The sequence below is a fragment of the Prorops nasuta genome, unplaced genomic scaffold (assembly GCF_024137725.1).
Source record: "Prorops nasuta isolate Cenicafe-Biocafe unplaced genomic scaffold, Cenicafe_Pnas_1.2 PNAS00004, whole genome shotgun sequence".
NCBI lineage: Eukaryota > Metazoa > Arthropoda > Insecta > Hymenoptera > Bethylidae > Prorops > Prorops nasuta.
The window spans coordinates 9377647-9398305 of NW_027116801.1; the positions used below are offsets into that span (position 1 = coordinate 9377647).

The 20659-nt window shown below is 35.6% G+C and overlaps 6 protein-coding genes across 6 annotated transcripts; 3 read left to right on the forward strand and 3 right to left on the reverse strand.

Moving 5' to 3' along the window:
- Nucleotides 1-5745: 5745 nt before the first annotated feature.
- LOC136772394 (uncharacterized) lies at nt 5746-6878 on the reverse strand. Its single transcript, XM_066725346.1, has 2 exons — nt 6790-6878; nt 5746-6565 (listed from the first exon to the last, which is right to left on the reverse strand). The coding sequence occupies exons 1-2, from the start codon at nt 6820-6822 to the stop codon at nt 5816-5818; spliced, it is 783 nt and encodes a 260-aa protein (XP_066581443.1). The 5' UTR covers nt 6823-6878; the 3' UTR covers nt 5746-5815.
- Nucleotides 6879-7874: 996 nt separating this feature from the next.
- EDTP (Egg-derived tyrosine phosphatase) lies at nt 7875-12813 on the forward strand. Its single transcript, XM_066725324.1, has 7 exons — nt 7875-8541; nt 9976-10347; nt 10422-10972; nt 11142-11461; nt 11546-11990; nt 12077-12451; nt 12525-12813. The coding sequence occupies exons 2-7, from the start codon at nt 10261-10263 to the stop codon at nt 12691-12693; spliced, it is 1947 nt and encodes a 648-aa protein (XP_066581421.1). The 5' UTR covers nt 7875-8541; nt 9976-10260; the 3' UTR covers nt 12694-12813.
- A 132-nt stretch (nt 12814-12945) lies between these two features.
- Nucleotides 12946-14216, reverse strand: LOC136772393 (peroxisome biogenesis factor 10-like). The gene is made up of 3 exons (XM_066725345.1): nt 13894-14216; nt 13579-13830; nt 12946-13516 (listed from the first exon to the last, which is right to left on the reverse strand). The coding sequence occupies exons 1-3, from the start codon at nt 14206-14208 to the stop codon at nt 13199-13201; spliced, it is 885 nt and encodes a 294-aa protein (XP_066581442.1). The 5' UTR covers nt 14209-14216; the 3' UTR covers nt 12946-13198.
- A 929-nt stretch (nt 14217-15145) lies between these two features.
- Nucleotides 15146-16488, forward strand: LOC136772395 (NKAP family protein CG6066). The gene is made up of 4 exons (XM_066725347.1): nt 15146-15280; nt 15504-15665; nt 15745-15838; nt 15910-16488. The coding sequence occupies exons 2-4, from the start codon at nt 15580-15582 to the stop codon at nt 16480-16482; spliced, it is 753 nt and encodes a 250-aa protein (XP_066581444.1). The 5' UTR covers nt 15146-15280; nt 15504-15579; the 3' UTR covers nt 16483-16488.
- Nucleotides 16489-16771: 283 nt separating this feature from the next.
- Nucleotides 16772-17905, reverse strand: LOC136772398 (rhodanese domain-containing protein CG4456-like). Its single transcript, XM_066725349.1, has 4 exons — nt 17490-17905; nt 17195-17395; nt 16975-17137; nt 16772-16912 (listed from the first exon to the last, which is right to left on the reverse strand). The coding sequence occupies exons 1-4, from the start codon at nt 17653-17655 to the stop codon at nt 16861-16863; spliced, it is 582 nt and encodes a 193-aa protein (XP_066581446.1). The 5' UTR covers nt 17656-17905; the 3' UTR covers nt 16772-16860.
- Nucleotides 17906-17988: 83 nt separating this feature from the next.
- Nucleotides 17989-20504, forward strand: ais (aramis). Its single transcript, XM_066725330.1, has 11 exons — nt 17989-18204; nt 18330-18548; nt 18637-18822; nt 18893-19148; nt 19220-19292; nt 19372-19575; nt 19645-19735; nt 19814-19936; nt 20010-20160; nt 20228-20303; nt 20369-20504. Exons 1-11 carry the CDS (start codon nt 18118-18120, stop codon nt 20475-20477), a joined length of 1575 nt encoding a protein of 524 aa, XP_066581427.1. The 5' UTR covers nt 17989-18117; the 3' UTR covers nt 20478-20504.
- The last annotated feature ends 155 nt before the right edge of the window (nt 20505-20659 follow it).

The following is a 20659-nucleotide window of genomic DNA, read 5'->3' on the forward strand; positions in this document are numbered from 1 at the left end:
TGTACTCCTGTCCAACAATTTCTCTCCACGAGGAGCTTTCAAAGTTTCCAGTTGCCTGCAGCGGTGAGAGAGCCGAAGTAGCGTGAATTGCGCGGGTTTTGAAGTTCAACACTTCGTTTCCGGTCTCGGTCTCGTAATTGAGCCGGGGTAAGGCTGGAAGAGGAAGTCCTCTCTGGTTTGCCACGAGTGGCTACTCGGCCGCGTCACGTGTGAGATCTCGAGTTTATTCGTACTACTTCGCGGGATACCGTTAAAGAGAACGACAAACGTCGGAGTACCGGCGACAACTTTATATATACGTCGAGAGACATTCAGCACCGCTGTCGACGACGGCGTTATGACGTAGAAAGCGTCCGCTGCCTCCGCCAGACGTTACTCGCCAACTCGACCACCAGTCTTAACTTTTATTTTTAAACCGTGCTTCCACGCCGAGTCGAAATAACGCGCAGCGCGAACCTCGCCAATTTATTACGTACTGCCTGTCAGATTTATTTCTACGAATTTTACCTCGATAGACACCCAGGACACCCTACGCAAGGTTTCAAACGTAGTTGCGAGATGTTCCATGATTTAAACTCCAGTCACCAGCAATTCCAGATTTGCTGGCATTGAAAACTTGAAAAGCCTCGGGGATTGACTCGCGATTTATCTCGACTTTAACTTTACTTTTTCTTCGATCCTCCTGTACGTAACATCTTATATTCCTTCTATTCTGACCCAAAGGTACGAGTTTTTCTCAGTATACATTTTTTCTATGCATCTTTCTGTTGCATTAACGTTTACTTCTTTTCTTCGTTTTTTTTATTTATTAAATCTTAAAGAGCTTACGGATCCGAGCGTTTATTCATAATAGTCGATCGTTTCCTGGAGGATTTGTCGTACATTTCGTTTTTCAGGGCCTTTTTTCCAGCCCCAATCGCAACCCTACCTCCCTTTTGTATTCATCTATATCCGACTACATCCCCGTCTATTCATCTCGGTATCCGGCCAGCAACGGGAACTACAAGACCCTCTTCGAAGTCGCGCGCCGCTTTTAAACTCCTTGCTTTGTCTTGAGCTGCAAACTATGCCAAGACCGATGCCAATAAACCCCCTGGAAACTTCTTTTGTTTCCACGTCATCATGCCGAAACAACGCCAGATACAACAGCTAAATAGCACATCGTTATTTGTTTCTCCATGGATTTTTTTGCTTAAAAAGGCGATCACAATTATTTTCTCCAACCAAATCTGCAGTTGTTACTCCTCTTAATCAACTCCGATGCTCTCAAGAAAGCGGTCCTTGTAAAATGAAATTTCGAGATTTTTTTCAGGCTTCTCCTCAAAAGCTCAAAGTTTTCTACAACTAAACGGCTCGTCGCCTCTCTTAATCAATATCGAAGCTTTTAGGGAATTGGTCGTGATGATATGAAATTTGAGTTTTCTTCGCAAGCTTATCATGAACTATATACTGAAAAAAAATATTTTATTCAAATCAAATTTATAGTTTTTTTAAATTAAAGCTTGTCAACGTTAAGTAAATAATTTCATTGCGACTATTCAAGGCATGATTTATTTGTGTCGAACTTTTTTTATCTGTTTAAACTTTGGATCCAGAGAACCATTATAGGAATTAATAATTGTATAGCGACAATGTAACAACGAGTGAACTAGGTTGAAAAGGATATACTGTATTATATATATATATATATATATATATAGTTAGAGGGGGATGAGGGTATAAAGTTGGTATTGTTCGAGGGGATGAAAAACAAAGCGTGCGTGGTGCAGAGACAAATCGGTTGACGAAACTACCAAAGTTCGCAGAAGCCACGTATTCGATGCCAGCCAATTGAAATTTCTATGGACGAGTGACGAGCGTGTCGAACTACTCCAATCCTCATTGGAAAAGTATCGCACGTGCCAAATCTGCCCTCTGCTTGTTTGGTTCTCGCCGAAAAAAAAAATGTTTACACGAGTGAGAAAAATCTAACGCTCTCCCTAAATTTAACTTTTGATATTTGAAGAGCAACACACAAAAAAGAGATTTTTAATTCTACTTAATAACAAAGGACCAGATGTTAATTTTTGCGAGATTTTTATCGTTAATAATCGAGTATATTCGAATTACGTAGAATTAGAATATTAATCAAAGTATACACGAATTACAAAACATAAATTTCTTTCATTTCTAAATATAGAACGCCTCATGTGTGTGCGTATAGGTGCAGTGTGTAGGTAATTTGCAGAAAGATGCAATAGCTCGTCCCTTCCTCTAATTTTGCTGCAACTATTCAGGGATTATATAGCCAGTGGAGCGTTCCTCCGACGAAGAATTCAACACTTCGACGGGCTTAAAGCAACGTCCTTGTCATAACGTTATCCCACTTAACACTTTAACTGCCCAAGTTGTTACGTTAACGCGTTTGTGAAACTCGTTTCATTCGCGTTTCAGCAACTCCGAGCAAGTAGAACTTCTACTTTGTACTTAACGGGCATCAAGCTGGAGACAGAATTTCTAAAGCACAGAATTTTCAGACTCGCCACTGTCCCATGCACTATTTCTCTTCTCTTCTGTCCCTCTTCAGCCCTCGAAGAGCAACGAAATTAATTACAAGAATGAAAACAAACCGTTGGCTCGATTTTTCATCAATCCACTCTTGGACCGTGGACCCAACTCTCACCCAACTAAAGTTTTTTCCAACCTTCCCTCAAGTATCGCTCGCCTTTTCACCTTTCACGCGTAGACGAATAGGGCTAATACTTCCTCTTCTTTCACCCCGAACATTCCTATTTGGGCTTAAGGATCACCAGCATAGATTCCTCACGTTTTATTTTCACCTACTATTTTTCTTCACAGCACTTTCCCCAATGACGCTAGAAAGCTTATCCACAGTTTTAGATAGAGCTGGAAATATCCATTGTGCAAATGTCAAACAGCCCGCTGTAAATCCACATACAAAAGCTTCTAACCTTAAAAGCCTTAATAAATTGTATAAATATTATACTTACTTACTGCAATTTTATAAAAAAAAAATTTAACAAAATTCCTACCGAAAAATTGATTTGTTTCAATCGTCGCACTAATCAAATTTAACGATCAAACTTGAAATATTGTATCGTTCACTGTAACAAATTTTTTGTAAAATTAAAACAATTTTCCAGTAATTGCTATTAAATTCTTCTTTTGCAGTCCAACGTAAATTTATATAAAACACAGTTATGGTTACAAAGCTGTACACGATTGTAGTTGTAATTTTACAGAAATATTTTACAATGTGGTAGAGTATAGGAATCTATCTGAAACTTATCATTGTAATTTTTAACGAAACACAATAGTTAGAATATTACCGAGGATTCGTGCCGAAAAACTATGAGGAACCGATTAAATTCAACCATTCGTGTATATTAAAAGGTACTAGTTGGATCAAAGTAGCTTAAGTCTTTTTAAAGTCCATTGAAAAGAACTGAGAAAATACACTCGAGGAGAGAAGCTACTTGAAAAGAATATCCCAACATGCACCACTTTACGTTTCACGGAAACACATCCAGCTAATGCTACGTTTCCTTTCAAAAAGGATCCTTTGAGAAAAAAAATAGACGAAAAAGGAAAAACTCATGGAATATTAATTTTTTTAATATCCCCTCCCACGCATCTTCTGCCAAATTTACATGCTCGAGAAGTCTTCGTCGTGTATCGATTTGAAAAAATACGAAAGAATTCCCGTTGCTCGTATAAAAAGAGGAAAATTGTTTTCCAGTGTTTTTCCTTTCAAGGAGTGAGAAAGATACATATATATAATATAGAAAGAAGGATGATACTGCATTCCTCACGTTTAGTCCAAGTTCCGGATGTTCTTTATTGCGGTCGAACAGGGAGAGGAGGGGTAGGCTGGCAATCGGAAAAATTATCCAGCCCCACGGAGGTTGACCTCCCGGGGTGTAGGATTTCCAAGGGATTATAGGAAAAACGCAAGGGAAAATTCGCAGGCCGTGCCAGGAATAACGATGAACGGAACTATCTTATTTATTCGCTTTTTAAATCCAGACCTGGTACTTTCGGCAACTGGCGCACCTTGGAAAGATTTATGAAAACTGCCAGGACTTTTTCTCCTTCCTACGGGATCATCCATTGATCTCATCGAGGGCATTGCTGTCGGCATACACGCGCTAACTTCCACTGTTTCCCGTTTTTCTCATTCGTAAACCTTCGAATAACCCATAAACCATCTTCGTAAAACGATCCCCAAACGATCGAAATAAAATTTTTCATTGTCCCCCGTTCAAGTAGACCTCTATAGTCATCTTGATAAAAGATCGGAAATATTTTTCAATAATGATATCCTTCAGCAATATTCGATAACATAAAATAACTGACGATCGCATATAACGCAGAAAAATTTGCTTTCTCAAGTAGGTATATAATCTATATATCACACCGTATACTCGGTACTCGACCTCTTTCTCTTAAATCCAAACATGCAGAGATCCGTCTTCGGCATTATCGCGCGAAAACGTCGAATTTTTATTTGCCGACATTTGTCCCGATAATTGATCAAAGAGCAAACGGTAAATCGGCTACGTTCGCTGGTATTTTAATATCACCGTGCAACAAGCATCTGGCGTATAGTGCGAAAGGGACTGAGATATGCATTATATATTTGTATATATATATAGATTTACGCGAGTTTTAATTGAAAACAGCGGCAGAAGGTATCCAAAATTGTTGTATCGGTAAATCTATTAACGCCTACCGATTTCTCCCTGTAGGAGATACTCGTCGCCGGGCAGAAAATGGAATTTTCAGACAATCTAGTTTCCTCGCGGACGAACGGTAATCAGGAGACGTTTAAGCCCTCGCCGTTCGTTTTATGATTCCGAGCAGACGCGAAGAGACTCGGCAAGATTAAACGACCTGCGAAAGTGTCGACAACACTCTCCACTCCAATACACCCACTTCCCTCCAGGCTCATCCTATGTTTTGAGACAATAAAGTAGCCGACATTTTTCTCCTTTTGAGAGCCCTCAGACGCGAAATACGCTGATGGAAATGAAACTGCGAAACTCTCTCATTACTCCGTCTCTCTTGACAAAAATGCCCCAACCAATGCTGTTTTCTATAATAAAACCAAAATCCCTCTTGGAATACTAGCTCCTTTAAAGCAATATTTTTCTACGTTGAAAACTTTCTTGCAATCGCATAAGGGAGAACAGACTGATTTTTATTAAGCGATCGAGAGTTTGAGAAATGAAACTTGATGTTTCCATCGTGTAATACACGCTTGAAAGTGAGAGAGGAAATTGCGTGAGGTAATTCAGCTCTATATAGCAACGTTCAGAATTTCATTTTCAGAAATGTCCTTGCCAGCTTTCGGACACGACTTGAATGTACCAGCTCAACGTATCCTATTTATTTCCTGGATATTTTCGGGATATACCGAGGATATACACACATGGAATGTAACCTGCTTGATCCTAGAAGTCCGTCAAATTCTCACCGAGACTCTCGAAGCTCGATAAAAGGACCAAGCAGAAACGTTGAATATATACCTCAATCATGAATGTATATATATATATATATATATAATTATTTTCTTCACACGATAAACTTTTCTCCTTTCCCTCCACACTTATAAATTTCACTGTTCGAGAACTCTGACACATTAAACAAAAACACTTATCGATACTTTATTTACAGAAAAATATCCTTAAACAATTTAGATAAATATAAAAAAATTAACATATAATCCATAAAAATGATGAAGAATCAAACAATATAACGTCCAGTTTTTGAAGATTGAGAATGTTTGATTAGGGATTACAAAGCTGATCTCTCACTACCTGTATTTATCAGGTTCCTCGTCAGATTGAAGCTTGTACTGGCCAAAGGGCTTATGGTTGTGTATATTATTCACCGCCATATATGCGTAGATACGAGGATTTCGAGGACCGGACAAATAGTGACCGTAGCGAGATAAGACGAGGGCCAAAAGGGGGTTGGTAGGGGGATGAAGCTCGCTGTTGTATCCATCCCTGTTTAAAGCACCGCTGAGGAAACGATCCAGGGTACCAATCGCAGTTTCTATATCCTCGGAACTAGAGTGCGAATAAGCAGACTCGATTCTTCCAGGGTAAGGACCTCCGTTAATATCGTCTTCCTCCACAACTTGGTACGACGAACGCTTAAACGGTTGATCGTCCTTGCTCTCGCCCTCGGATGATCCCTTCTTCCAATTCGCAGGTAACCTGTGGTTCTTGAGATTCTCTCTTCCGAAATTAGACTGATTCTTTATATCGTCGTGATCCTTCTGCTTGTACCTCGAGTAAGGATCGACCTTTGTTGACCTTAGGGCGACGTGGAAACGTCCGGAATGCGAATATCCACTCAAGGAAGATCCTGTTGAATTTGCTTCACTCCCAAATCCATTGTTGGATGCGTGTGCAACGTATTCTGCTGGATGCTTTGCCACTGCCACGACGGTACTTGGAATATACGTAAACACGCGAGATGAGCTACTAGACGTTCTTGAAGCATTCGGATGGAAACTGCTCGTCAGTATACCGCTAGTCAGACAAGCAAGAGTTACCTAAATTTGATAAAGGTGGTTAGAACTATCCAAGTCATTCTACGTGGTTGCCTTAATAGGGTAATGAGGTACAAACAATGAATCAACTCTCCAGCTTAATCCAGATCTACTATTGTCTGTCTAATTAACGAAAACACAAACAATCGGTTATCTTATTTCAAAACATACAAAAGATATTTATTTTGAGATAATGAGTTTGTTTATTATTCGTGCTCTATATTTACCAGATAAACGAAGCTGACCTCGATGAGCCTCATCTTTCGCGGATGATCCGTGGACGACTAAAACGGTAATGGACGCTGCTCATTTCATTTATAAGCTTTGTTAGGCTCTTCCCTAAAAGCCATGTCTTGTCAACCACCGGAAATGAATGCAGCTACGTTACTTAGCCTCTCCGTCAAGTATCTCGCTTTCCCTTTTTCAACATTGCGATATACTTGCATGTTTAGTCAGGTACACACAACGCTTTGTGATACCTTGCGTAAGCGGTAATTAACGTTTTCTTTTCCGCAAAGAGAAATGAGAAATGGTAGACAAAGGATCCAAGTTCAGCATAGAATAATTTAATTGGATTCAAGTCCAGAGCCTTTGAATGGGACTAGAGCTTTGATATCGCCTCTATTTGTGAATTTAATTGAAAAGATTCCTATGTACGATGGAAATAAATTCCGCTCAAAGCTGCCGAAATTAGAACGAAGCGCTGCCGGGGATAAATATCATGCTCGCCAATGTATTTGGCGTTTCTTTTTCACTGAGTTTTGCCAAGAGACCAGTATGGAGCAATTGAGAAGGACGAACGATAGGTACATCCAAGGTACATCGATAAAGAAAGCAGCTGATGCTGTGATCAACCGTCGGTCAAATATCTTAGCTCTCTGGATAGCTTACCGACCGATAGTTAAACTCGAATAATCGATAAGTAGAGAGCTTTTGATAAGGATTTAGAAGATAAAATATTTGCCCTGTTTCTTAAAAATCAGAATAATTATCGTTAGGCTTGTGTTACATCTTTCTTGAACAGAGATTTCTTAGTAAAAAAAAAATATCTCTCTAAAACAACGCAGCATTATATAAATATTTATATTGTAGTATACATACCTTGCAGTTGAAATTAACATATTAATCATTTTTTGCTATTCACAGAACATAGACGAAAAATAGCAATAAAGATGCAGAGACCAAATGTATCGTGTAACGCATACCGGCTTGTCACACCTGTGGACAAATGATGCAGCTGCAAAGATAAGAATACCATTGCCCTCGGATTCACATTCCATTCTTATCAAATTTTGTTCAGTAGAAGAAATTATTTGCATATTTCAGGTTTAGCCACGGGAGCGCTCGTAAAGAATTCGCTAAATGTTCGAAAGTCCATCACGTAAATGGCAAGAGAGACGTTTAATGAGTAAATTGTTTATGCTATTTATATTAACTTATGTATGCAATATACTTAAAATACTATAGCCCGTATGATGGGCCAGGAAAGCTGACGCCAGCAGACGCCAGTCTGGCACGTCTGGTAACGCGTGCAGCGTCGATTTCTCAGTTTAACAGTTTAAGTTTTATATTTCAATCCTTACTAGTGGCAACAAACCTTTCTCCGTCTCTTCGCGAAAAGCCTATTCTCAGGTTAATGTGTCAGACGTCCTTGAGAAAATAAACATTTACGAATTTACGACAACAATTTGGAAATAATTTAAGAAAATTAACGAAGAAAAGTTTCTTGTATAGTAAACAAATCAGACACATGTCCTTAACCAAGTTGCACCAGTTACAGCCGTTACAGCGACTTTAGTCGGAGGAAACGAACGGTTTACAGTGGTTGATAAACGCATTGTCCTCCGCGGAGTTGAAACAGCAAGTGCCAAAAAAGACGACAACCCGGGAAGACCTGGACTACTTGGGAAAACGACGTAGGAAAAGAAAAAGAAAGAAAGTTTAGTTCTCGTTGTCACAGCCTTGCATTAGCAAAACACGTAAATATCAATATATTTTACAAAATGTCATATTACACGCTGTATTTTTTCACACGATTATCCAAGAGGTCTATTTTCGTCCAGACGCGTCCTCTTTTTGCCATTTTTCTGATTTTTTTTCGTCAGACAGCCTTGCACGAGGCAAAGAAAAGATTTGACACGACATACGATATATACATGCACACTATGTTACTACTACAAGTTTTCGCGAAACAGGTTATGTTACTCAATGCTGTCTCTGCAAATTTGCATATTTTTATTATTGGACCTGATTGGAGCCTGCCTGGCCTTATCTCACATTGAGCTTTCGTCACATTTCTCTCGATCTTTTGTTGTCCAAGTCCAAGTGCACGCTAGATCAATAATCAGTCTTTTCTCGCGTCTCTTTCTTTCTTTTAAATGCGAAAAGCGTATCGTGTCGTCGTGTAGTATTTGACAAGCAACAACTTTCTTAAATAACGTCAAAAACAAATTAGCTGCTCATCAATCAGTGATAAAATCTTTTGTTCCTAAGAAATTTCGTACAATTCATCAATTCTAGTTTTTTCTGTCTCTTAAAGTTGACATTAGAATTGGAAGAAGGAGAGTGTGCAATATTGCTCCTTTGTGTATGCGACTGTCATAATAAGTGCCATAAATGGTCAAATGCCTTCGAAATTGCTAGAAATCTGTTAAGTGCTAGTTCAAATTAATAATAATCATAATCTTAATTTTAATGTGTGTTTGTGTATTTCAATGGAAACTTTAGCGAATCAATAAGATTTCGAACAAGTGTATTTGGATTATCGAGTGTATTGTACTATTTTTCAAACGATCATGATCTCGAAGGAAATATTGGTCAAGATGAAATTCTTTACCAGTTACCCTTGCAAAAAATCTATGAGATACTCTGTTTCCTTCGTGACTATTTGTTCATCATTTTGCAGATTCTATTCGAGGTACACATTCTCATGTACTAAATATTACACGTGATCAATACACGAGAGGACATAGGTTATGTTTTTGTTTCAGGCATTTTATAAATTCGGTTCCCATCATAATTCTAGTAACGTTTTCTCTTTATCATAACCGTCCCTTTTATTCATATATCATATCATTTGTGCTTTTATTGATACACTGATCACTGTTTTTCTTGCGATTTCTGTTGTTTATTAGCTAGATACGCAATTTTTAAAGCATTTGATAAATATTTATATTTTACTGTATTAATTAGATACTATGTCTCATTATACACACACTTGACATAAGCTTATTTGGTAAACACTTGTTGAAATCAGATTTCAAATAAAAATGATTGAATAATATTCTTTGTCTTGTTGATTAAACTCTTACATGGTTCTACTTAATTTTAAATGATTTATAATTTTCCTTGTGTACAATTACAATTTTTCATTGTATTATAATAGAAATACATTTAAATTTTTATGTTGACAGTTGAGACTATGTTTGTTCTGGAACTATATGACTCTATTACAACCACTCCGAAAGTCAAATCACCTGTGCTTGAGGACAAAGAGTTATCGGAGGTTAATCATAAGTTATGAATTGTGATTTTATGAGGTATATTTCAAGAGCAGCATTTGTGCCATTTTTAATTTTTATGAAGTATCGAAAAGACATTGTGTATTCTTTGTGAAATTTTTAAAATTCTATGAAGAGTTGATTTTATGCAATAACAAATATTTAATAAACTCAATAAGGAGTAACCTATAATTAATCATGATCGATATTCAATTAGACGATTTACAAAAGCTCTTAACTTATTTCTCCAAAAATACATACCGGGTCAAGGATTCAGATACACTGGTATTTATAATGCTATATTTTCTATTCCTTAGATTTTTAAAAATACAAAGATTTAATCATGTCATATTTCTCAGGCACAAGAAATAATGCAGCAATGCCTACTGATAGCAGACATAGATTATACATTTACAGTGATAAATAATAGTGGAGGTGATCTTAGCGCACAGTATCCCAGCCATCTTATTATTTTGAATTATGAAAAAAGCAATGAAAATCTACTTCCCTTGTCACTGTCTCGTGCATCAGAAACTATATATGAAACTGCATTCGAGCCAAATAAGTTAAAGGAAACAATAAAACAAGCCAGATTTGCCAGATGTCGTTCAAGATTTCCATTACCTGTGATATTGTACAAAGGTAGACACATATGCAGATCATCTACATTGTCCGGTGGGCCTGAAATTTATGGTAGATCTGGGCTGGATTATTTATTTCCAAGTGATGATGGCCCTGTAAATGTGCAGCCACCAACAAGGGATCCAAAAGTTGGAGAATCAACTAGCATGGAAGACTGGGCCCTTTTCGACAAAGTTAGATATCAGGATATTAAGCTTCTTCAAACACTCAACGTTGGAACAATTATTGATTTTATGGTGGAAAAAAAAAAAGTAAAATTTGGTGTGAAGTAAGAATAAATTTTATTTATATTAAAAAAGCAAATAAATAATTCCCTGTTCTGAGCATTGAATTTTACAAAGTGATCTGAGAAAAATTCTATGCATCAAAAACAGCTTGTGTTTTGGTCATTATGCTAATAGAAAAAGTGCTAATATAAATAAAAATTCGTTATGCAGTGTGACATCATCAGAGAAGGTGGATAAAGAGAAGAGGTACGCCGAGTTTACGATAATCTCACTGCCGTACCCTGGATGCGAATTCTTCAGAGAATTTAGAGACAACAACTATATAGCCAAAGGTTTGATATTCGATTGGACCCAGGCTCACGTGGATGCCGAAATTGGTGTCCCTGAAGACTCCGTTTCATCTCAATTGAAGATGAATTGGGAAGATTATCAAGTCTGGGATCTAGTCAAACTCACGCAAAACTATTTAAAGCTTATTTTAAAATATTTAACTGAGAGCAGTAGCAGTATGTTGATACATTGTATATCAGGTAAAAATTCATGGAAAAAATCATACAATCGTTATTGAAAATCATTAATTCAGATATATAACCGCGACTTTATGTGAATCGTAGGTTGGGATCGAACTCCTCTATTTATTTCATTATTAAGGATTAGTTTATGGGCTGATGGTGTGGTTCATCAGTCGTTGAGCGCGTTCCAGCTCTTATATTTTACCATAGCTTACGATTGGTTTCTTTTCGGCCATGACTTAGGGGACAGAATTAGTAAAGGGGAGGAAATATTCTTCTTTTGCTTTGATTTCTTAAAAAATATACTGGACGAGGAGTTCAGTGTTCACACGCGACAAGGAAGGTGCCGACACAATATCTTGCGAAATGATAGCGAACCACAATTGGATAATGCTATATGTGATAATGAATCAGTAGTATCTCTCAGCTCTAACTTAAGTTGGTCTAGCAATCATAGTCAAAATAGCAGAGATAGTCAAGATAACAATCCACCAGCGGTGTTTCATTGTTCTCCCCACGAGAGTTCGGACGAAAGTCAGAGCAACGGGTGAGTTTATTTTGATATATGTACACCTACGTATAGTTATTTTTATGAATTATTTATCATTGTGATTCGGACTCTCTTATTTATAGAAATGTGTTAGCATGGACGTTTTTCAATTCATTAAATAAGGAAGGCGTTTCTCCTCCTCCTCCTGTTCCTGCTCCTTCTTCCACTGCTTCTTCTCAAGGCTCAAGGTCTCCTTTACCTCCCAATCGAACATCACCAGTTGCTGTTCCTGTACCTTGTCGTTATCGTACACGAAATGAATCTACATCGTCCTGTGGCTCGTGGCAAATGATATCAGGAACTGGTAGTCTTCGAGGCTCTACCACCGCCAATGCTCCCGTTTCCGATGCAGCATTTGCTGGTTTATCCTGTAAGCCATCGTGCGAAACTTGCACAAGCCTTATATCACAAGACTCCAATATAACCATCATCGAAGATGAAGCGAGCTCCCCTCTGCAGTAAGCTTAAACACGTTATTATAAAGATTTATTATATATTGATTCAATTTCAATTATTGCTTTGTCTGTTTAGAACTCGCAGGGATAGGTTGCATTGCCTTAGAAGAGTATTTTTCCATGCTTATAGTCCTACTGTTGGATTTCGATTGAAAGATAATTCCGAAACAAGCGGCATCGGACAATTACTGGGTACATTTGCTGAAAAAGTAGGAATCTATTCCACTCAAAGGACAACTTTGTGACAAAGATACCTTGCAAAAACTTCCCACAACGACGAATTTACGGTTATTGAATCTTCGACCCAATTGAGAGTTTTATAAATCATTGAAAAAAAAAAAAGCAATTCTACAGTACTGTTTATTAAATGGACAATGTACTTTTAAATAATTGATGGCGTGTAAGTGCTGGACATTAATAAACTTGATATTTTTGTATATATTTACAGCAAATATGTTATTGTTAGCTTAATATTTTTGTATATATAAGAATGTATGTTCATAATATTATATTTATTATCTGTATAAAAAGATTAGTGAAACAGACTCGTTGGAGTTAAAATACAAAAAGATGTGTAATTTTCTTATATTGCATATTTGAGATCGACAGCTATAAGAAATGTAACAAAAACCAATACTATAACTAAATTGTTACAAAAATAATTTTTTTTGTACAAAAGTCTCTTAAAATCCTAAACTAAATTAACAAATACCACCAGTTCTTTAATAACATACGTAAATAAATCTGATGTTATAAATTCATTAAAGGTACGATTCTTGAAGGAGGTATTTTTTCTCTGCACAATGGACACTGAGGTTTTTTTGACAGCCAATCTCCAATACAGTTCCAACAAAATAAATGTCCACAAGGTGTAGCTGTTGTGCAGATGGCTTCAAGGCATAATTGACATTTCTGATTGGCACGAGTATCATCAATCTGCAATGACTGCTCAAGCCTTTGTTCAGACTCTTGTAAACTATAGAACTTTAGTAAGCACTGTACAAGTGTTGCAAAACCCAGCAATCTTAAACCCCAGCTAACACCATCAGCTGGTCTATTTCCATAAACCTATAAAATTATATAAATAATGGCAAATGATATTAAATATTATAAGGAGAAAGGATGTATACCTTTACGTAATCAATACCCATAAGTCTTCTACCTAAGCTATAATATCTTCCATTTAAGTAAAACAATCCCTTGTGAAATAATATAATTATTGGTACAAAAGCTTGTAACTTAAGCAGACATTTGTTAAGAAGCAAAGTAGCTTCAGGTGTCAATTGAGTTTTTGAATGGTTTATATGTTGTTGAAGCTTTTGCAGTAATTTAAAAATTACTCTTTCTCCAAAACATTCCAACAGTGCAGCTAGTACACGAGCCTGCATCATTAACAACAATTATACTTAGCAAAGTAAGATGTATTGTTATTTCTGTATACATACAGTTAAGGATGGAACTTTAGGAGCTTTTAAATTGGCTTGTACAATTCCTGTATATTCTTCTCCTAGTGTCTGATTTCCTAGGCCAGACGTAAAAATGAAATAAATTAATCTGAATGGAACGTCCGACTGCAATAAACTAAAGAAGGCATAATTGTTTCTTCCAATGTTGTGCAAAATTTCCGATAGTCTCTCTCGTAAAGTGAAAACAAAATCGTCATCTCTTTGACGCGATCTTAAAATTTCAGCTTGACTAGCAATTCTTGATTTACATAAAGATTTTCTGTTACTTTCTGCCATTTCAACCAATGTTGTCATAAAAACTTGCAACTACCACTCCTTACTTCGCAATACTTAAGTAGCTACGCATCATGATATTATATAAAATGTTTTCACAGTTAATTCCATTACAAATCAAATATTCATTTACTCAGAATATATAAATAAGTTAAACAGCTTAATACAAGTTAACCTAAACACTACACGTCCAGCTTTGGTCGGCTTTGGCTTTATAAAAAATAACAGAATTTCGTAATCATTTTTGGAGCACGATTGATCGCAAAACTATCACTTGTCTCGTCCTTTCCATGGTGACTAAAGAAAATGATAATAATCCGAAATATATCACTATACACTGTCAATCATAATAGGCTAAAGACTCGTACTCTGGTACTTTTAATACTCCCTATTCCTATTACAGAAGATAAGATTGTCGAGTTAAGGTAAACAATAAAACAGTGCTCAGACTGCCTCAGACGGCTCAGACTCAGATGCTCAGTTGACTGTTCAATTGCGTTGATGTGTGCATATTCCTATATTAACAGTCAAGCAGAAAGTAAAGACATTCAAATATAAGCCACGAGATGAGACTTGAGACCATAAGCTGCATAGGCCAACGTAGCCCCATGGCCATGGTCACACATTGGTCAGGTCACTGACTGAGGAGTGAGGAGCACTGTGAGTGGCGTGGCGTGGACTGGACCGACTGGACGACGTCTTTTTTGTGTGAGAGTACTGAGAGACCTGAGAGTAAGGGACGCGGGCACGACCGGCACGACGGTCGACAGACGACATGTATACGGCCGGTGCGCAAGCCGCGCAAACGGCCATCATGCATGGCTGAATTGGCTGATGGCATGCATGAGCATTATGAGGATATGAGCAATCTCTCCCTCCCACGGCTCCATCAGCTCAACAACCACACTCTAGCATTACTGGCATGGTTATGTACATACATACATACATACACAGTAGTATTACATGTGGTTGTAAATTGTGTACCTCCTTCCTCCCTCCATCCATTCAATCTCCAACTCCATGATCTCTAGTGAATGGTGACTGATGGGTCTGATGGTGACTGACTGACGCGCGGGACGCGCCACTGGCACTGGTACGCTCTATCTAGACCTATCTTGTGGTGGAAATAGTGTGAAAAGACAGAAGGCCATTTCAACCAGACAAGCTAACCTACGAGTTAAAGTGGTATAGCTTGTGTCACGGACACTATTTGTTAACTTGAGTTTAGCAAATTAAACCTCCGTTAAAGCTTTGGTTGAAACGGGCCAGAGAGGGGAACCTGGGGAACGGAAAGATAAAGGTTATGTGTGCCGTAGGTGCCAACTGCCAAAAGTGCCAAGCCAAGTGCCAACACTGGCCAACACTAACAGAATTCAATAATTGATTAAAAAAATGGATGCACGAAGACGAGACAGGGAACAAATTGGTTTATGTGGTGTGTCTAGAGTTTGGGGAAAGTCACCTACGAGAATTGAAGAGTACATTCCATTTATTAATTTATTTAAAAGAATAATTAATTACGCAAATTTTAATTATAATTGATTGTCGGTTTTATAGCTCCGATGATGATGAAGAAAAGTTCAACACACATAAAAGCAAGCACTCTTCATTTGCAAATGATAAAAAAAGAAAATCTAAGGATAAGAAAAAGGTAATGTGTTGTAGCAAATCCAGGAAGTTTTATTGGAAAATTAATTATCTTATTTTTTTTTATGATTATAGAAGAGCAAAAAAATGAAAAAAGAAAAAAAAAGTAAAAGAGAAAAGATAAAGAAGAAAAAAAAAGAAAAGAAGTACTCTGACAGTAGCTCTGATGATGATTCTGAAGAAGAAACTGTAGAATGGGTGGAGAAAACTACAAATAATAGCATGGTAAAAGCTAAAAGAGGATCTAGCTCAGATGAAAGTGCAGATGAAAGTATAGTTGGACCAGTTCAAAAGCAGCATGTGACTCTGTCTGCAAAGGACTTTGGTAAAGCTTTATTGCCAGGGGAAGGTGCTGCAATGGCAGCTTATGTGGCAGAAGGTAAACGTATTCCTAGAAGAGGTGAAATTGGCCTCACATCAGAAGAAATTGCTTCGTACGAGTCTGTTGGTTATGTCATGAGTGGTAGCAGACATAGACGTATGGAAGCAGTTCGTATAAGAAAAGAAAACCAGATTTATTCTGCTGATGAAAAACGAGCTTTGGCTATGTTCAGTAAAGAAGAAAGGCAGAAGAGGGAAAATCTCATCTTGGGACAATTTAGAGAAATGGTTACTCAAAAATTAGCCCAAGAACAAAAGAAAAATTAATTATCTTTACACTTTTTTTGTAGATAGTGTAAACTTCAAAACTTTGTAAATATATTCAATCAAACTTATGATAGGCTGTGTAAATATGTAAACGTAATTATGACATTTGTGGAAAAAAAAGTGTTTTTGAAACAAATATTTTATTTTCATTATGAACTTAGATTTAGATTTTGTAAATAATAGTTGTATTTTCTTTTTACTGAAGTAAGTTTGGGTGACTTGGTCAATAATAAATTTTCATGAAAAACACTTTAGTATTAGGTTTTGTTTCCTCTACAATTTAGCTATTTGACTATATAAATTAAGTGTAAAAACTCATAAGCAATATATTCAATAGTTAAAAATATAGTTAAGAACTAACAGTGTCCTGCGTCTATTTTATTTTTGTTTGCTTTCCCACTCCATCCATCCTCCAGTAAAATTATAAATACTGAAAATAAGTTATTATTAGTATTAAGTTTAGTGAACTAATATGACAATTGAGACATCTACTTTTTATAGCCCAATTTTTGTAATTCTTGTTGTACCATACCGCTTCTTTTACCAGATTTACAACTAAGTATGACTTTTGTATCATGATTTGGTTTTAGTTTATTAAATCTCTCTTTAAAGCTTTTTTCTGAAGAATTTGTAAAATAATTTGCAACATCTCCCACTGAAATAATAGAATTTATAATAATTTTAGTATAACTCTTTGTAAAGGATAATATACTTGGAATATGTATGCTCCCAGGTAGTTTTCCAGTTTGATCAATTTCTTCTTGCTCTCTAACATCAACAATTAAGATATTATCATTCTTTTGTGCCTCTAGTAACTCATCATATGAAATTTTGAGAGTACTTAGGTTGTCATTCATTTTGTTAGCTGATGATAAGATAGTAATTGAATCTGAAAAAGGACTTGTTTGTTGCGCTGAAAAATAATGGTTATAAACTAGTACAAAAATAATATGTATGTAATTTATGATTATTTAAATCAAATACAAAGGAGCTTAAAACAAAATTACATTGGTATAAAATTGTAAGCTTTTGATTTTTACAAGGTGTTATATTATAAAAATTAGTTAACAATGAATGAGTGTTTGACATTTGCGATCTCGATAAATATGTGTGGGCGAACGATCGATATGAAGGTGTCAATTTGTTATAAATATTGTAGCTTCTAAAGTACATTTTTTTAAACGTTTATTGTATAAATGTGCAATAGTTTAAATATTGAAGCATAAAGTTATAATAATATAGTTACGCAACCAAGCTGACTGTCTACTTAATCGATTTAGAAAGAAGTTTTAAAATTTATGCAGCTCTTTTTTATTTGCTAAAGATTTGTTCATAATTGTTCATAAGCTGAAGAAAAAACAACACAACGCAGTAGTGTATTTGTTTAGTATAGTATACAATGGCAGAATATTGTATTGTATGTACATACATACTATACGTCTATAGCCTAGGCTAGGTCAGGCTAGGTTAGTCAAGGTTAGTATGTATAGCCTGGGTACGGTGTACGGTACGCCTGGTATAACCTAGTATAACCTAACTATCAGGTCAGGTCAGTCAGATCAGAACGTGCGTATGGTATATGTATGTAAGCAGTAAGCGCTTAGCACATGCAATTAATATTAATTATTTAATAGAATGGATGCACATGATCTGTTTAAAAAACTTTCATTTGGTATCAAATTTGATAAAAAGCGTTTTAAGAAGGATGCAGAAAGGTTTAAGGTAAAAAAGGAGATAACCCTATCTATAGGAATCTGTTTTCTTATACTTTTTTAAAGAATTGTTTATATTTTATCAATTACAAGTATAGCTAATAGCGGTTTACGTTGTTCATTGCTTTTTTTTAGCTTGTAAAGAATCCTGAAACATCTAAGGAACAAGAATGTTCCAATAATTCTGTGCCTGAGAGAGAAAACAAGAAGAGAAAATATGTTGACAAAAATGAAAATACAGATGTGTTAACATTAGTTGACAACATAACAATACCAAAAGATGGTAGTAAAGTAAAATTGAAAAAGCAAAAATGTATGACAGAGGAAAAGAAATTAAAATTGGAGCAGGAGAAAGTAAGATTATTTATTTTCAATAATTGTAATAAGATATAGCTAATTTTAAATATACTATTTTATTTATTTTATTTACATATATGTTTAGATTAACCAATACAGAAATGAGAACCGAATTTCTGTTACTGGAAGCCATGTGCCAAAACCTTTAAAAACATTTGAGGAACTATTAACAGAATTCAATCTTCCAAAACATTTAGTAAATAATATAATAAATTGTGGATATAAAGAGCCAACCCCAATTCAAAAACAAGCTATACCTGTGATGTTGCAAGTATGAATTTTATAAATGTTTAGCATATTTAAAGCATTTACCCTTTAATATATATCTATCTAAATTATAGAATAGACAACTATTAGCTTGTGCACCAACGGGATCTGGAAAGACTGCAGCATTTTTGTTACCAATTATTTACCATTTAAAAGGTCCACAAAAGAAAGGATTTCGTGCTATTATTTTAAGTCCTACCAGAGAATTGGCTAAACAGACCTATAGAGAATGTTTACGTCTTAGTGAACATTGTGATTTTAGAGTTCACATCATTAGTAAAATAAATCAAGCGCTTATTCAATATGGACCTAAGAGCTCGCAAAAATTTGGTAATTTTTAAATCTTATCAACAATAAATATTTGTTGTCACAACTGTATATTATATTTTATTGAATTTCAGACATATTAATTACCACTCCAAAAAGATTAGTATTTTTGTTAAAACAAGATCCTCCAGCAATCTCTCTTAAAAAGTAAGTATTATTTAGCTTTTGAGTTTTTGTGTTTCTAATTATATTTTTCTTTTAAATTTACAATTTTTTATTCTTCTAGTGTGGAATGGTTAATTGTGGATGAAGCCGATAAGCTTTTTGAAGAAGGCAAACATGGCTTTAGAGACCAGTTAGAAGAAATTTTAAAAGCTTGTACCCACAATAATCTTCGCCGAGCTATGTTTAGTGCTACCAATACTCCAAAAGTTACTAAATGGTGTCGTCATAATTTAAAGGGCTTAATAACTGTAACGGTTGGCCACAGGTAAATAAAAAAATATATTTAATTAATCATCTTTGGTACTGATAAAAATGATGTAAAATTATATTTCAGAAATGCAGCTACTGATCTTGTAGATCAGGAATTATTATTTGTTGGTAATGAAAGAGGAAAACTTGTAGCATTTAGAAATCTAATTCAACAGGTATTATGTTGTTTTTGTTCTTAATATGCAACTGATATAACTTTAACTTTTGTTTATTTTTCAACCATTTCCATGTAGGGACTGACTCCACCTGTTTTAGTATTTGTACAGAGTAAGGAAAGAGCACAAGAACTTTTTAATGAATTAATTTATGATGGTATAAATGTTGATGTAATTCATGCTGATAAAACTCAGAATCAGGTAATTAAGTCTAAATTAATATTTGAACACTCTTATACTCTACTGAGAAATAACTTTATATTACTTTTTACAGCGCGACAATACAGTTCGTTGTTTTAGAGAAGGAAAAATCTGGGTATTAATATGTACAGAGCTTATGGGTAGAGGTATTGATTTTAAAGGTGTAAATCTTGTTATAAACTATGACTTTCCTCCAACTGCTATATCTTATATTCACAGAATAGGTGAGTAAAATATATTGTTTTGTATGAAATTTGTCAAGATAACGATTTATTTTCTTCATTATATTAGGACGTACTGGGCGAGCGGGCCATAAAGGAAAAGCCATAACTTATTTTACTCAAGAAGATACTGTAAATTTAAGAAGGTTTTTATATTATTTTTATACTTCAAAGCCAATTAATTCTTAATAATAAGGTAAATTCTTTTTAGTATTGCTGCTATTATGAAAGATTCTGGTTGTAAAGTGCCGGATTATATGTTGTCCATGAAAAAACATAGCAAGAAAAAAAGACGTAATGTAGGAAAGAAAAATGAATAGGTTAATCAGAAAAGTCCAACAATTCACTTATTACTGCTGTATTTATCAGCTCAAACATATATATATATAAATCATTCTGCCTAAATAAAATATATTTATAACAAAAGAAGAAAATTGAAATGCTTTCACGTAGCTCTTCTCTCCTAGGCCGGCATAATATAAAACAAGAAGTGTTCCCTATT